Source organism: Sphaeramia orbicularis, chromosome 14, assembly GCF_902148855.1.
Source record: "Sphaeramia orbicularis chromosome 14, fSphaOr1.1, whole genome shotgun sequence".
NCBI classification, from domain to species: Eukaryota; Metazoa; Chordata; class Actinopteri; order Kurtiformes; family Apogonidae; genus Sphaeramia; species Sphaeramia orbicularis.
This window is the reverse complement of record NC_043970.1, coordinates 26392951-26407930: the sequence shown is the minus strand read 5'-3', so window position 1 is coordinate 26407930 and position 14980 is coordinate 26392951. Positions and strand designations below refer to the sequence as shown.

Here is a 14980-nt window from a genome sequence, read left to right as displayed (position 1 = left end):
GAGGAGTTTGGATGCAGTAGTACCTTGGGACAGGTGATGCTGCAGGTGATGAATTAATGAACTAGTGTGTCCATGCATGCAGCCTCATGGGAGCCATAAGTGTAAAGCAAGCTGAGACCTGCTGTGAAACTGACAGCTTCAGGTGAAGCACCACTGCCTACTGAATAGAAAGAGAAGCATAAAGCTCAGTCATAAACAACTCATTAGATCCAAAGACACAACATGTGTATGTATTTTGTTTACTTTTTAAATACTGTGCAAAAGCATGAGTGAAAACAAGGCCATTTTATTCAGATGTTTGAATATCATGTAAAGAGACACCAGAGTGACCAAAAATTCTAAAATTTACATTGCAAAAATATACAGTAAACTTTAAATACAATACAAAAGTCAAAATCCTAATGAAACCCACTTATTTTGCAGGTCTGTGGTCACATTTAGTGGCCTAGTTTGTGTATTTTCTAATCTGAAGGCACTGAACCCTACATATCTGCAAATAGTGTTGATATGTTAATTGCTAAAGTAATGCTGAACTAAAGGTGCAGTATTTGGAGCCAACTAACAGTCAAGTGATGATCGAAGTGACAAGAAGCCTCTGTTAAATCGCACTTTCCTCACTACTCCTGACATAAAGGTGATGAATTATTGGAAAAATGTCTTAAAATGAAGGAATGCATTGGTAGTAGTTAATATATTTGAATGACTCTACGTTGATATCGGAAAGGAAAACCATCCGATTTGACAAATGAATTATTTCAGTGAATAAAGTTGGTGAATCAGAATGATCAGTGGACTGTTTTTCTTGACACTGAAGTAAATAATGACCAAAACAGTTCAGTGCATTGAAGAAAACATGTAAATAGGGAAACACAAGTAAATTAAGGAAAGTGCTGTGAACCATTGCAACAAGCAAATACAAACTGCAAATGATGTGTGTATGTATGAGTTGTTTAATTGATTAAGTATCTTAATTTGCTTGTGTTTTGTTTATGTGCAGCGTGTAATTTCAGCAATGGACTCTGTCATCCACTGTACAGTTGCCTAAACCACGCAATGTTGTTCTACAATGATGGATTGAGTTATATGAAATTTTCCCTCCTAAATTGATAAAGACACTTTTGAAATGTAGTCTCAAATCTGCACCCAGACAGTTCAATATTCACTCAAATCTGACATTGCATGTGATACTGTAGAACTACAGTCTGGAGGGGTCAAGAGGCTCATTTCTTTTGAGCATAAATATATTTTGCTAAATTCAGCTCATTTTAAGGTCTTGGTCCCACTGAGGTTTTAACTATTGACACTAGAGGTCAAAAGGATGCATATTGAGGAATAATAATCCTCTGGGACTTGGAGCAGATTGATAGAAAGCGAATCTCTAGATGTTTAGAGATGTTGCTTTGGTCCAAATCACTGACTTACCAAACATGATTTTTGCTGTTCCTCTAGCATAGCATAGCAAACATGAGGTAAGATATGATGGAGAAACTCAAACCACCGCTGTCTCTGGCTAAAAGTCCACAGGTCCAAACTCAGGAAGAGTCTGTGGAGCATCACTAAGGCTATGGTCTCACCAGTACCCCATCAATCGACCCCTCCCCTTCTTGTGAACCAAAGCCTGTGTCCTGAGAGCTGCTGCTGCCTGTTGGTGAGGACGCAACCTTCTTGCCTCCAGGTTTTGCGTTGCTCTCCCCACCACCAGGCTTCTCTTTTATAGTATGCTCAAATTTTCTTCCCTTCATCCATCTTGGCTCTGCCTTTTTGTCTTTCAGCTCTATGTCGTCTTTCGGCGTCTTCACTACTTGTTTTGTGTCATGCTTTTTTTCATCATTAACCTTGCTTTCAGTTTGCTTGTAGCTTTTCTCAGTGGGTTTTTCATTCACCTTCACTTCTGTAAGTGTTTCTCCCTCATGTTTTTCTTCTTTTTCTGTCTGTTTATAAGGGGCCTCAACGTTGACCTTCTCCTCTGCATTGCTGAACCCTGCTCCTGCTGCTGTCTCCCCTTTCACTTCACTGTCAGTATTTTCAGTTTTTTCTGAATCTGCTTGTTCTTTTACCTCAAATTCTTTCTTATCTCCTACATCTTCTTTAGTTCTTCCTTCCTCCATTTTCACCACATCGCAGTCTGTTATCTGCTCTGATCTTTTTGCTCCATGTTCATGTGACTCATCCAGTGTTACATCTGAGTTAACCTTTTCTTCATCTTTATCTACCTCTCCGGGGTGCATCATCACTTTAATCGATGAGCTTTTATCATCTTGTCTGCTATTAAAACCTCTGAAATTGTTCTTGGCCCCAATGATGTATTTCCCAAGGAAGGAGGAGGCGTCCTTTGTGAAACCATTGCCTGCAGTGTGTCCCTCATCCACCAGAAGCTGCTGCAACAGTTTCATATCGCTGTGCATCCTGCCAACTGCTTTGCTCAGCTCAGTTATCCGGTTGCCAATATCTGACAGAAGAATACAAGAATCACACCATTAACACAAACATTTTATATGTTATTCTAGAGCTCTGCAAGTAGTCAATTACTGCAACATATGCTGTTGGATCAATTTTTTCCAGAACTTTGCTTTTCATCTTTCATTTATTGCCTCAAGTTTTAAAGAGATGGTCGAGAACAGATTCTCCAGCATTAACCTTTTAACCCTTTTAGCCACAACAGTTGTTCTTTTATCTGTTATTCTATTTTTTATTTTTGTGTTGTTTTATTTTTTTCCCCCCTATTTTTTGTATTATGTTTGTTTCTAAACTAAACTAAAATAATAGAAAATAAAATAACTAATCTAGGACTATTTTTGTTTTGACAAATTTTCCTCTACATTTAAACTATTTAGTGATTTTTAACCATTCATTACAATATTATCCTGAAAAATTGTATTTTCCTATAAATAATTATTAGACCAATCGAGTACATTCAAAGGTTATTAGATCAAACCAGAGAAAATTGGGGGGAAACTCTTTCAGCAAAATATACAACCCTCCATCTTTTAAGATTTTCCATGATCAGCTGTCTTCTTTTTTACCTTTAGAAAAACTGACCTTGGATAAATATAATCGTGGCCATCTCTTTATGAATTTTAGTTACCTTTAGTCTCTGGTGTGGAGAAAGTTTGAGTTTGTACGTCAAATGCGAGATACTGCCCTACTACTATCATTTATGCTACAGTATGCATCACTATGCTTTTTCTTATGTTGTTACCCCTATTGTTGTTGTTATTATTATTATTATTATTATTATTATTATTATTATTGTTATTATTGTTATTATTACTTTTACTTTTATGTTCCTTTTTTTATTCATTTATATTTAGACTTTTATGTTTTTGGTCAGTTACTTTTGAGTGTGTTTAGCTGGTTTATTCCTTTAGGGGTGGGGGATGAGAAGAGTGCACATAGGAGAATTGCAAAATGTAACACCCAGTATCACTTATATATATATATATATATATATATATATATATATATATATATACACACACACACACACACACACACACACATATATATATATATATATATATATATATATATATATATATATATACACACACACACACACACACACACACACAATTAAGTGAGTGTAAAACAAAGCATCTGGAACCACTTTATCAAACTACATGTTTAATTCGGGCAGTTGTAGCAAAAGATGTTGCCTCTGAATGTCCAACTTTGTAAAATCTGATTTTGCTGAAAACCTGAACTATGTATTAACAGAATTAGTCATTTAAAAGTTATTAAACATTTTAGATCAGTTTTGGTCACCGGCAGCTGTTCAGGTCTTTGAGGGTTAATATCCACACTTTCCTTGTATTCATAAAGGCCACATTTAGACTAATACATGAAGATCTGTACAGCCAAAACATATGTATTAGACTTCATTTGACAGGAACATCTTTTATTGTCTATATTTGCCATGTGTTTAACTACAACATACACTTCATCAGCTCAAGTGTAACCAACTAACACTTAACTGGGTTACTTTTCAGGTGGCTGTCAAAGGGATATTATTCACGGGTGAACTGTACTGAAAGTTTTTTTTTTTAATTTTTAATTTATTAGTCAAGTAAAAAGGTGGAAGATACAAGAAAGTCTTAATTAACCATCTTTACTCCTATTGCTGTCAGTACTATTAACTGGATTTCTATTTCATGTGGTCATAGTTACCTTTCCTCTTAGTCTCCTTGAACTCCCTGCGGGCTGACTCAATGTATCGCTGCACTAGGGCCCCAATCACCTGCTCTCGATACGGTAACTGGCTTTTGTCAGATCCTTTCTCATTGGACTGATCACACAGGACAGATAACAGAAAACAAACATTTACCACCATAAAATACAATGCAGGATGATTATCTTATATTTAATGGTTTTATTATTTCCTATTTTGCCTTTGTACTGACATGTTGATGTAATGCATACTTTATTGAGTTTGTGTTTTTTACAGTCTTTGTGTAAGTGCCACAAGCTTGTCATGAATATAAATATTAAATAAAATATCACAGAAAGTGTAGATTTTTAATTATTGCACATGTGTTACATTCAGTCCTGCTCTGAGCAGATACTTACCATAGAGGCTATAGGAGGATATTTATCCTGAGAATTACATGTGCAGCAGCAGCAGATTCGTCTAAAGATACCTCTGGAACAAAGTAAAAATGAATGAATAAAAACAATTGATGGATTTATTTGCAGGTTAAGGTTGTTTTAAAGGATTTCAGAGCTCACCTTATGATATAAAAGAAAGCTTTGGGTGAAGGGATGATATTGAAGGGCACAGGCATGGTGAGACCCTCCCTGAAGTAACTGAGGTACAGTTTTGACCTGGCAAACTTCCACTCCACATCTGCATCATCCTGTCCCAAAAGTGTTGAGATTTAAGTGCCTTGTCTAATTTTATGTAGATGAAGAACAACAAACAAAATTCTATTACCTCGATTTTCTGAAAGGAGTTGGTGATCATAGCAATAAGCATGTTGAGCAGCACGATCACGATGACCAGTGTGAAAATGCCGTAGAGGATCCTTCCTACAAACTCTGCTAACACAAATTGAGGCATATCCACATAGTCCTGGTTGGCCACACCAAACATGGTCCAGAACAAGAAGTGGAATGTCTCATTAAACCTGCAATGGATTATAAAGTATTACTATTAGAAATTACTGTCATTGATAATATGATATTTTATAGTTGTGACTTTATACTGTTATTTGTGATGAGATATTCTGTATTTTTGTTCAGTTTTGCTACTTTTAAATAGTTTTAAACCTATTCGCAGGTGTCACTGGAGGAAACAATGCTTTCTAGATGTGGGACAAAATCTGAGACACAGGAAGGGAAGTGAAAATAATGTTGACTATTTCATTACAATGGCATCTTGCAGTGGAAGGGATATAGATAATGTTATGTTCCCACACTTGACTAATAGACAACTTTTGGTAGGTGCTAACCACTGCACACTGGGAACGCTCAATAAGACCCACAAATTTGGGGATTCTCTGACCCAGTCATTTGGTCGTTCAGATTTGGTCCTTGTCAAAGTCATTCCTTTTGCTTGCCTGTTTTGTTGCACATCAACTCCTAGGACTAAATGTTCTCTTGTTGCTTAATACATTCACGATCATCCATGATGATCAACATTATAGCCACTTCAATGTACTCATGAGTCAGTCTGTGATCCCCAATTTTAATCAGGTCAACATCATATTAACATAAATTATAACTTTAAACTGTCTTGAAAAGAACCTAAAGAACAAGCTGTTTTTTGTATTAAACTAAGAAAACCAAGAGAAATAACAAATTGCAGCAAATCCCCTTCATATGTGTGACTGTATCTGGTTTTAAAAGATCTGCTTTTGGTTTACTGGGACATCTAAATGGAAATTATGTCACTGTCTTCACAGGAGTAGAGTTTAATGTTCTGACAGTTGAGGTGAGTTAACCTAAGTCTAAATGTTAAAGCAGTGGTTCCCAACCTTTTTTGGCTCGTGACCCCATTTTAACATCACAAATTTCTGGCGACCTCAGACATTCATAATGGAGATTTTTTTTTTTGCTCAAATTAATTTGTTTTTGATCATGTAATAGTTTGCTATTCTGTATTGCAAATAAATGCTAATTTTAGATGACATTTATGCTATATAATGTATATTATTATGGACGGAGGCAGAAAAGCCAGGTGTAGATTACTGCACAAAGTGAGAATTTTATTTTCCTTGGTCAGGATATGTACAGTCAGTCTAGCTTGGATTTACAAGGCTGAAATTAATACTGATAAAACAATAACTCAAACTATGAATTATGAAAGAGCTGCAGCATCTTAAACTGACCACAATGAACATTTGAAAGATAAACAGTACCACAGTGCTTCAGTTTCAGCTTCACAGTTTGTCATGTCTTTTATGGATTGTGATTGTCTCTCTCTCAACTCACTATATATTTTTTATTAGTATTTTTTTTTTTGTCAATTATTAGAAATTTCAGGCGACCCCATCTGAACTCCAGGCAACCCCACATGGGGTCCCAACCCCAAAGTTGAAAAACACTGTGTTAAACACTGCATGTTCTAACCTGCCAAGATGTGGAGAGATTACATAAGGAACGTAGACATTGTTGATGCCGCAGAGAAAGGCTGTTCCAATGATCATCAGTATGAACATGAATCTAAACAAAAACAAAAGATATCACTGTTTATTCTGGAATACATCACTGTAATACTCAAGTATCATATACTTAGCGCCATTAAAAAAACACACGGGTCAGAATAATATGTATATTTTGGGATATATTAAATTAATTGGTTTGAGGTTACCTTCATATTAAAGAAGGAAGCATTGGTCATTAGAGAAGGAATTGTGGACAAATTGTGATCAACGTAACAGTTTATTCAGTCACTGAGTATAGGTACTCAGAAACTGAAAGTGTCATCATTCAATATCGACTACCTCGTCCACCTCTGGCTTCCAAACAAGCAGTGCAGCGACGACACATGGAACTAAGTCTCATGATCCTGTCCTGAGGGATCCGATCACTCAGACGACTGATTGTACTGCGATGACAGCACAGACAGTGAGTGACTTCACTAAGGTTCAGACCTGCTCGTAACATGCCAATGGCACATCCTCTCTGTTGTATCGTAAGTTGTGGCATTTTGAGCTGGCAAAACCATTTCAGCATTTTCTTTGCTGCCTTTATATAGGCTGTTGACCACATCTAAAGTTACCAGTCAAGTATGACTCTGTACAAGAGATTCAAGTCAATGTTTGATATTAAGGGATTCATCTAAACACCAACATTGCACACATCGGGAATGAAAATAATACAGCTGTTAACTGTGTTACTCATCTCATGAGCAACATATACAAAATAACCACCTGAGCAAATCATGTTCTGGAAATTACACCACGTGTTTGAACTGTGCATTTTTAATGGTGCTAAGTATATGTTAATGTCCTTTAACTGTGAACATGAACCTCATCATATCATCGATCATCTTCCCAATTGAGATCTGTAGTGTCCCCAGAGACTCGTGTGCAGGCAGGATGTACGCCAACCGTGTGAAGCTCATCATGCTGGTCACTGCGAACAGCACCTCTGCAATCAGCTGAGGGTCCTCTTGATGCCAGTCATCTCGCACTGCAGGATCATTTCACATAACAAAATGAACCACTCATTAACTCATTAATAAATTCTAAACTCAGAGGCTAGTGGTGTTCTCTTACCAGTCTGGGTGAAGTAGATACATTCATCTGTGCCGGGGTGATCCTGGCAGAGGAAGTAACCTTTGAGCATGATGAGCACACGCAGTGAAAACGACGCCAGATACATGCTGAGGACCATCATGTCCAAGCAGTTCCACCAGTCCAGGAAGTAACTTCGCAGACCCTCAATCCAGACCTCCTTGCACTCGTACCAGAAGAATCCTACAGAAGACAGAAACCATAAGAAAACCCAAACCAGACTGAAATCATTGTCTCTATTTGTGGAGGGGAGTTACAGCAGAAAGAGACAGAGACCCTACCAACCACCCACACCATGTGGAAGGAGCTGTGCAGGATATTTTGCTGCCTGGACGCAAATTTATCTCGGTACATCTCCATGGTGATTGATTCTCCAAGTAATGTGATGAGGAACCAAAGGTAGGAGGCGGAGTGAAGGAGAAACTTGATCACTGGAATCCTTAATATCTTCCCTACCTGTTAGAGACATAACACAGTTAAGTCTTTGGGGAAAGTATAAATGGGTGAATCAGAGTGGGTGAGGTGTGTTCATGTTACAACTGAACGTCTCTCTTTGCAGACTTTCTTTAAAATACAGAGCAGGTTTATCACTGCTGATGAAACAGCAATGAAACCACCTTTGACTTTGGTGCGATCCAGTAGACGAGGCAGAGGAGGGGCATGGTCAGAAAGATCCCCACAGAGACAAATAGTTTCCAGGCCGTCCTGCTGCCTCTCCAACCTGCCAGGTTCCCACACCAGATAGATGACAATACCTGCTGGCAGATCGGATGGGCCACAAACTGCATAGGAATACACAAAGTAAAACAAAGAACAGTTAATTCAGAAAGATTCAGAAATATTCTTGACTCTGAATCACAAGAGCTACCTGTTTCTGGTTGTAGTTGACGGCGAGACGAAGACGTGACAAGTTGGGTATTCCCTCATCAAAAGCCTGCTCGTCTGCAGCATCCTGCTTCTCGTCTCCGCAGCTGTTCAGAATTGTGGTTACCTCACTCTGGTTGCGACACATCCCCAGCAACTCAACAGCAAACTCTTGACAAAGTTCCTCCAGGGCGAGGTACTGAGGCTGCAGGAGAGAAAAGCCACAGCAGGGTGATTAAAACACACAAGATGTAGTGGTATCTAGTGATGAGACTGGAAATGAATGAGTACCTGTGACTAAAAAATGTAAAAATGCATTTTTTGGGTGTTTAATCCTTTATCGGGCAAGTGACTATTTTTGGTAATTTCTGAATACATTACAAGGCAGTGACGGCAACAGTTAAAGTGAGGACAGTGAAGCAACAATCTCAGGTAAACTGTGGTCCACAGGGTCTGTAAGGTCCACCTCTGCTTGAACAGAGTGTATCTGCTTTGTTAGGTACCATGAAGTAATGGTACTAATGTAAGGGATGATGTTTAAAGGATTAACGCATATGTTGACAGGTGTCTGGAACAGCACTTATGTTGTTGTAATGTTCTTAAAGTGATAGTCTTTTCATCTTACATGTGTTTTTCGTATGTTTTTTTTTTAATGTATACCTCTTGGATTTTTTTTTCCTTTTTGCCACTTGCGGGTAAGGAACCAAATATGGTAACTTCACTGACTTTGATTTTCTACATAATTAAAAATTTTGAAAAAAAAAAATTACATAAGTAATACATTCTTGTTATGTCCTCCAATAACACACTAAGGCTGAAGTTTTGAATTTCAGAGTATTTCTATGAGTGCCACATAAGTGGTTAATATATGTTTTGGTTATTTTTTTTTCCATTCTGAGATTTTTAGCACAATAACTCTAGTCCATGCTCAAATATTGTACCCAGTGGTAGCTTTATATTAAATGCTCCACACACGAAAAAACAAAGAATAAGAGCTATCATTTATGAGCAACTGTAGAAGCACAAATCTTACCTAAATGATAATACACCTGTGAAAGCACAAATATAAATATTATATTACATTTCTTTTAATATGCCTCTTATAACCACACCATAATTTCATTCACCAAATTTGTAAGATTCCAGAAATCAGCCCTTGATAGGAAATTAATTATTACTACTGTAGTATCTTTAGTAAATGCTGAATAACAAACCAAGTTCCATATTCTATGTGGAACATACTGTGATTGGTTCTGTATCTCTGGAACAGTGCTGCATTGTCTTATCACAGAACCACATGTAACAGTATAAAATACCAATGGCAAGCTGTTGGAAAATGTGGTTTCTGAGTTAACTCCTGTTGGTTGATCATTATATTTGATTATACATATGATTATTTTGGTTTCTGAGCTGCTGTTTTGAAGCCACTTTGGTTTATTTTGGTCATCACTATGTTATCACCGGAAGTGACAGTACTTGCACAAAAGGGACAGGCTGTGGGAGCATGATGGGTCATGGATTAAACTAATGCTAAATACTTTTTTACTGACTCATCAAAACTGTAAAGTTCATCAAGCACTGTGTAATGAAGTCCTTTTAACACATTTTAATTCCCACAACTACATTTGAGTTGTCTATCAGGGAAAAAACTCCCAAGACAGAAACATCAAAAGTTCTATTCAATCTAAGATCTAATTAACAGCAAAAATGAAAGATGATTTAGAGGTTCAAAAACAAAATAAATGAGACTCCCAGAGGATGAATAACTTTGGCAAAAATTATTGATTTAGTATTTGTACATATAACTTCAATGTATGTCTATAGCCACTTTTATACAGATCCCAATAAAAGGTGAGATGCTGATCCCACCTTTTTTCCACCATTGACCGATGTCCACAGCCAAGCCAAAGGAGTTACAGAGGTGACACAGGCTGGACTTTTACACAGCGGACCTGCGTTCTGGAATCAAAGGGGCGGTGCCGCAGCACAGCATATCATGTGACATATAACTCACGCATCAGAAATACCCCTAGCATAGCGCTGATGGCTCTTTCACTGTTCCACAAGTATTAGCATGGACAACATTAGCAAGTGACAACAGCTTGCAGATCTCGGCGTCTCCCCCGTTTGACATCTCTGTGGTCATGTTGATATGTTTGTTTACTGTACACGGCCCGCGCTCATTTTTAAATCCCCCCGGTGCAGGAGTTGCACACACAATACGTCATCAAAATGTCACACCTTGGTTGCGGAACGAGAGGTGTTCCTGTTACAACCTCCAGAGGTGTTACAGAGCCATGACAGAGGTGGGACCAAATGACTCATTTACACAGACACCGTTCCAGAATAAAGGTGAAATATTCCCAGAACAGAAGTGGTGTGTAAAAGGGGCTTAGGAGAGGCAGAGCTTATTGGAATCAACCCTAGGGGCCATCAGTGGTATTACAACTTTAAGATGTCTATTAATATTTGAGGCCTGTAAGAACATAATTTCAGAAAAAATATGAACAGCCTTTGACCCATATGATGTTTGTCAATTTACGAGCCAAGAAAGTCATGGTGTCTGGTAAAGATGGTAAAGAAACATCTAGTTTAGTGTCAAACAGCTAAATGGACTGCATCTCTTGTTGCACATAATAAATGTCATTGACACTAAAACCTCAATCTTTGAGAGCGAAATCAAAAAGTAGTAAAAGAAAATTCACTACAAGTTTAGTCTTGTTGAAGCTGCAGAGAGATATTCTGTAACTATGAACAGATCACAGACACAAACAGTTACGAGGAAGTCACCTCTTCAGTTTCTGGTGGGCTGTCTTTATATTAATGTATCTTCACAGTCTGAAACTTTGACAGTTTTACCAAAAACTCTGACTTTCTAGACAAAAAAAATAAAATAAAATACTTGAGTGTTCTGCAGTTTTATCCCATAGGGCACAACCAGAGGGAGCAGGACTTCAGCTCCTCATTTCACTGCTTCCAACTTTACAAACAGCAGATATAACAAGGATTATCAGTGAATATAATCACACCTTGAACTCTGGTTCTTTCTGTGAGAGCATGCGTAGCTCTTTGCTGAGGCTGAAGGCACAGAGCATGGCGTCATCAGAGGTGACGGACAGGTAGGCGCGACTCGCAATGCCACGATAGGTGTTGATCCGCGACAAGGAGAACTTCAGCAAGTCATACTGACGGCCATTCCTACATTCAAGACAGGAGCAGGATATTTTATGTGGCCACGGGATGACATGCCCTTTCTGGGTGAGCATGGTCACTATGTCATACAGGTCCTTCTGGCAGGCCAGGGTCAGGGGGGTCACACCAGGGGCAAACTGCGAGTTGTCAATAGAGCGATCAAAGATGGCCTGAGAGAAGGAGCGTACGTCCATTTTGTTTCCCTTCTCCTGGTCCAGACGGTCCAGTAGACGCTTCACCACAATGGGCTGGTTGGTGTCCACGGCAACCAGCAGGGCCTCATGAATCTGCCGGAAGTCGAACTTGACCCCCTGCAGGAGAGCGTCCATGGCGTCCTCGCTGCCCAGGCGAATGGAGAGGTTCAGGGCCTCCCTCCAAAGCCGGTCCTCAGACTCATCCAGCTGGCGGATGATGCCATCCCCAGTCTTCAGGAGCCCACACAGCAGCTCTGTTTTCCCATCCTGAATGGCGCTGATGAGCTCCGGAGGGAACCGCATCTTCCTGTTCATAATCTCGCGCCATTGTTCTGGCTAAAAGAACAAAACAGGTTCAGTCAACACCTGTGGTAAATGTTACCACACATTTTCAGTAGCAATGTGAAAGTTTCTATTATGTAATTGAATTCTAAATAAATGAAAGGGCCTGATAATATATTTCATTACAAATAAAGGGATTGGACATTCAATAAAATCAGTCGAAGTTTTAAAGGGAATGCAGCTGAAAAATAAAATATTAAAAAACAGCTGTTCACTAAAGAGTTATATGAATGCTGTAAAACAAGGCATTGACCGTTTATACTATAATATTAGTTACTAGTTGCTACTAGTAAACAAGTGGCCAGCAGATGTGCTTTTGTAGTGCTGTTTTCATAGCTTTACATACATACAATTATGTTGGTATTTTCCTGTTCATATTTTTTTGTGATGAATTTTGGATAAATGGAATTGGATGTTAAGGATATTATGAATTTCATATTGTTTAACATTTGGAGACTATACTGGAAAAACGTTTTTACATGTTCACATGTTATCCTCTGGGTTTTATCTAAGAATCTATAATAATGCCTAAATAAAGTCATTGATTCACTCACTGAAGCTGATAAATATTTGCAGTAAAAATGATATCACTCCAACCCCAAACTTGAAACTGGCTGTCAAAATTTAGAGTCACACTTATTGAAGGGACTGTAAATAAGAAGAACTGGTGAACAAAAAATAATTGTTCCTTTCTCAGATAGATATCAGAGTGTTGTTTGCAGGACAGTACTCTAGAACACAGAATGTTGATCACAGATTTAAAGGCTGCACCACAGCCAAAGTACAGTATCTTCAAATATCTGACAATAAAATACTAATATTCATGACTGAATGAATCATTATCCCTTCTAAACAAATTACACCATTTATTTAAACCACTCATGAATAAAACTCTGCTTACCGTGAGGTCTTCCATCCCTTATGAAAAACTGTACAACTTTGACTGATAATCCTAAAGTGGAAGCACAATCACATTTTCTGAAGACATGAAATAAATTTCCTCTGCTGTTTTGAGATACACAGATGAAAGTGATAGATAGCAGCGGATTGCACAAGCACTTCCACTGAGAGGACAAGTGAGCACTTTGGTGTCCTGCGATCATGTGCAACCGGCTGACTACATGGGATGAGAACGCACAAACTCAATAACACATTTCAATCCCCCAAAGGGCACGGCCAATTAAAATGTAACCGGTTCAAAGTGTTTCATGCTCGGCTGGGCCCAAACCAAACTGTTTCTGCTTTCAGACAGGAATTAACTCTGGTCTCCCATTGGAAACAGTGCCATGGTGTAATTAAGGTAGAAGTTACTGAACAGGCAGCAGCTGTCATGGACTCCCAGAGGAACAGGAAGGAGTTCACAGCAGGGGAAAAACAAGAAGCTGCAAGTAGATACACTGAAAGCTTTTTCTGAAATTTACACAAGTGCATCTCTTTAACGGTGTCCATTTGTATCCACTTACTAAAAATAGTGATACCCATTTAATGCTTGTCTTGTTGGCTTTGTTCTTTGTATCATTTCAGTGGCAGTAAATAGTCTGTGTGACTCTTTCATCTGCTATGGTTTGGAATTACTTAATCTTCACACAAATCCTCAGACACATGATGACAGCTGAATTTTCAAGACTGTGACACATACATCTATGTTCTTAAAATGTACAAATGTGTGAAATATGTCTGCAACTGTACATGTTTGCACATTTAAATATCATCTAATCTCCTTCAGGGAGCAGTGACGCAACAAATGTCGGTTTTGCAATGTGTGATTAAATTAGCAGCTCATCAGTGGTTGGGACACTATGTAACATGTAAATAAAAACCAAAAAAAATGCAATAATTTGCAAATCTCCTAAACCACTATTTTATTCACAATAGAGCATAGAAAACATATCAAATATTTACACTGAGAAAAGGACCAATAAAGTATTGACAGTTTCAGCATTTTATGTCCTGTATGTGTTTCATTATCTTACTGAAACATCCAGTTTTGACCGCGATGAAACCGAGCATGTGCAGAAGGGTGCATGTAGGTTTGGAGAATAGTACAATACTTGGCAGAGTTCAGTGATTTAAAAGTGATTCATAATGCAATACATGACAAATGCATGGGGTGTCCAAAAACATTTTTCCACCACTGTAAATGAAGTAATTTGATAAATTACCCATCCCTAATATACAGTTTAATTGAACAGTTTGTTCTAAATGTCCCAATCTTTGTTTGCATTTTGACACAAGTCAAATGTAGCTCTCATCTTTGGTGTTTTATTTGCGCTCTTATTTGGCAGTGGAACCTGACCACCTTTATTTTGCTGACAGTTGTGTATGCTTTTGTACAGCAGAGGGGGAAGTAGCACTGTAGAGTGGGTTTTAATGTTAATCAGTTTTTACATAAGTGAAAGTAAGCAGAGCTTACTAATATCCTTGCCTGGTCACACAACACTGCCCACTAACTGATACCTTGTCTACCCAGGGATTCATTTTGAGTCTTGACTTTCAATCTTTTCTGAAAAGAAATGTTAAATGCTAAAAGTGGGAGAAAGAAACATGTAAAGAACATGTGTCTGAACATTGAAAATAAATCGGGTGAATAGTGTCTGAGAAACCAGATGGGCAAATATTCTAAGCTGAAATTTAAAAAAATGTGGTAAAAAA

General features: G+C 38.1%; 1 protein-coding gene across 1 annotated transcript; it reads right to left on the bottom strand.

Annotated features, from left to right (window-relative positions):
- Positions 1–247: 247 nt before the first annotated feature.
- On the bottom strand, positions 248–13416 carry LOC115432454 (short transient receptor potential channel 2-like). Its single transcript, XM_030153303.1, has 13 exons — positions 13230–13416; positions 11630–12322; positions 8605–8805; positions 8354–8518; positions 8018–8192; positions 7719–7919; positions 7470–7632; positions 6568–6660; positions 4931–5123; positions 4726–4853; positions 4567–4639; positions 4168–4285; positions 248–2449 (listed from the first exon to the last, which is right to left on the bottom strand). Exons 1-13 carry the CDS (start codon positions 13242–13244, stop codon positions 1563–1565), a joined length of 3105 nt encoding a protein of 1034 aa, XP_030009163.1. The 5' UTR covers positions 13245–13416; the 3' UTR covers positions 248–1562.
- Between the last annotated feature and the right edge of the window lie 1564 nt (positions 13417–14980).

Bases quoted from the DNA above. Each gene is read 5' to 3' on its own strand.
- LOC115432454 (XM_030153303.1), bottom strand. The intron at 8,193-8,353 runs GTGGTTTCATTG...TGTCTCTAACAG, and splicing joins GGATCGCACCAAAGTCAAAG to GTAGGGAAGATATTAAGGAT. The intron at 4,854-4,930 runs GTAATAGAATTT...CTTTTGGGACAG, and splicing joins ACTCCTTTCAGAAAATCGAG to GATGATGCAGATGTGGAGTG.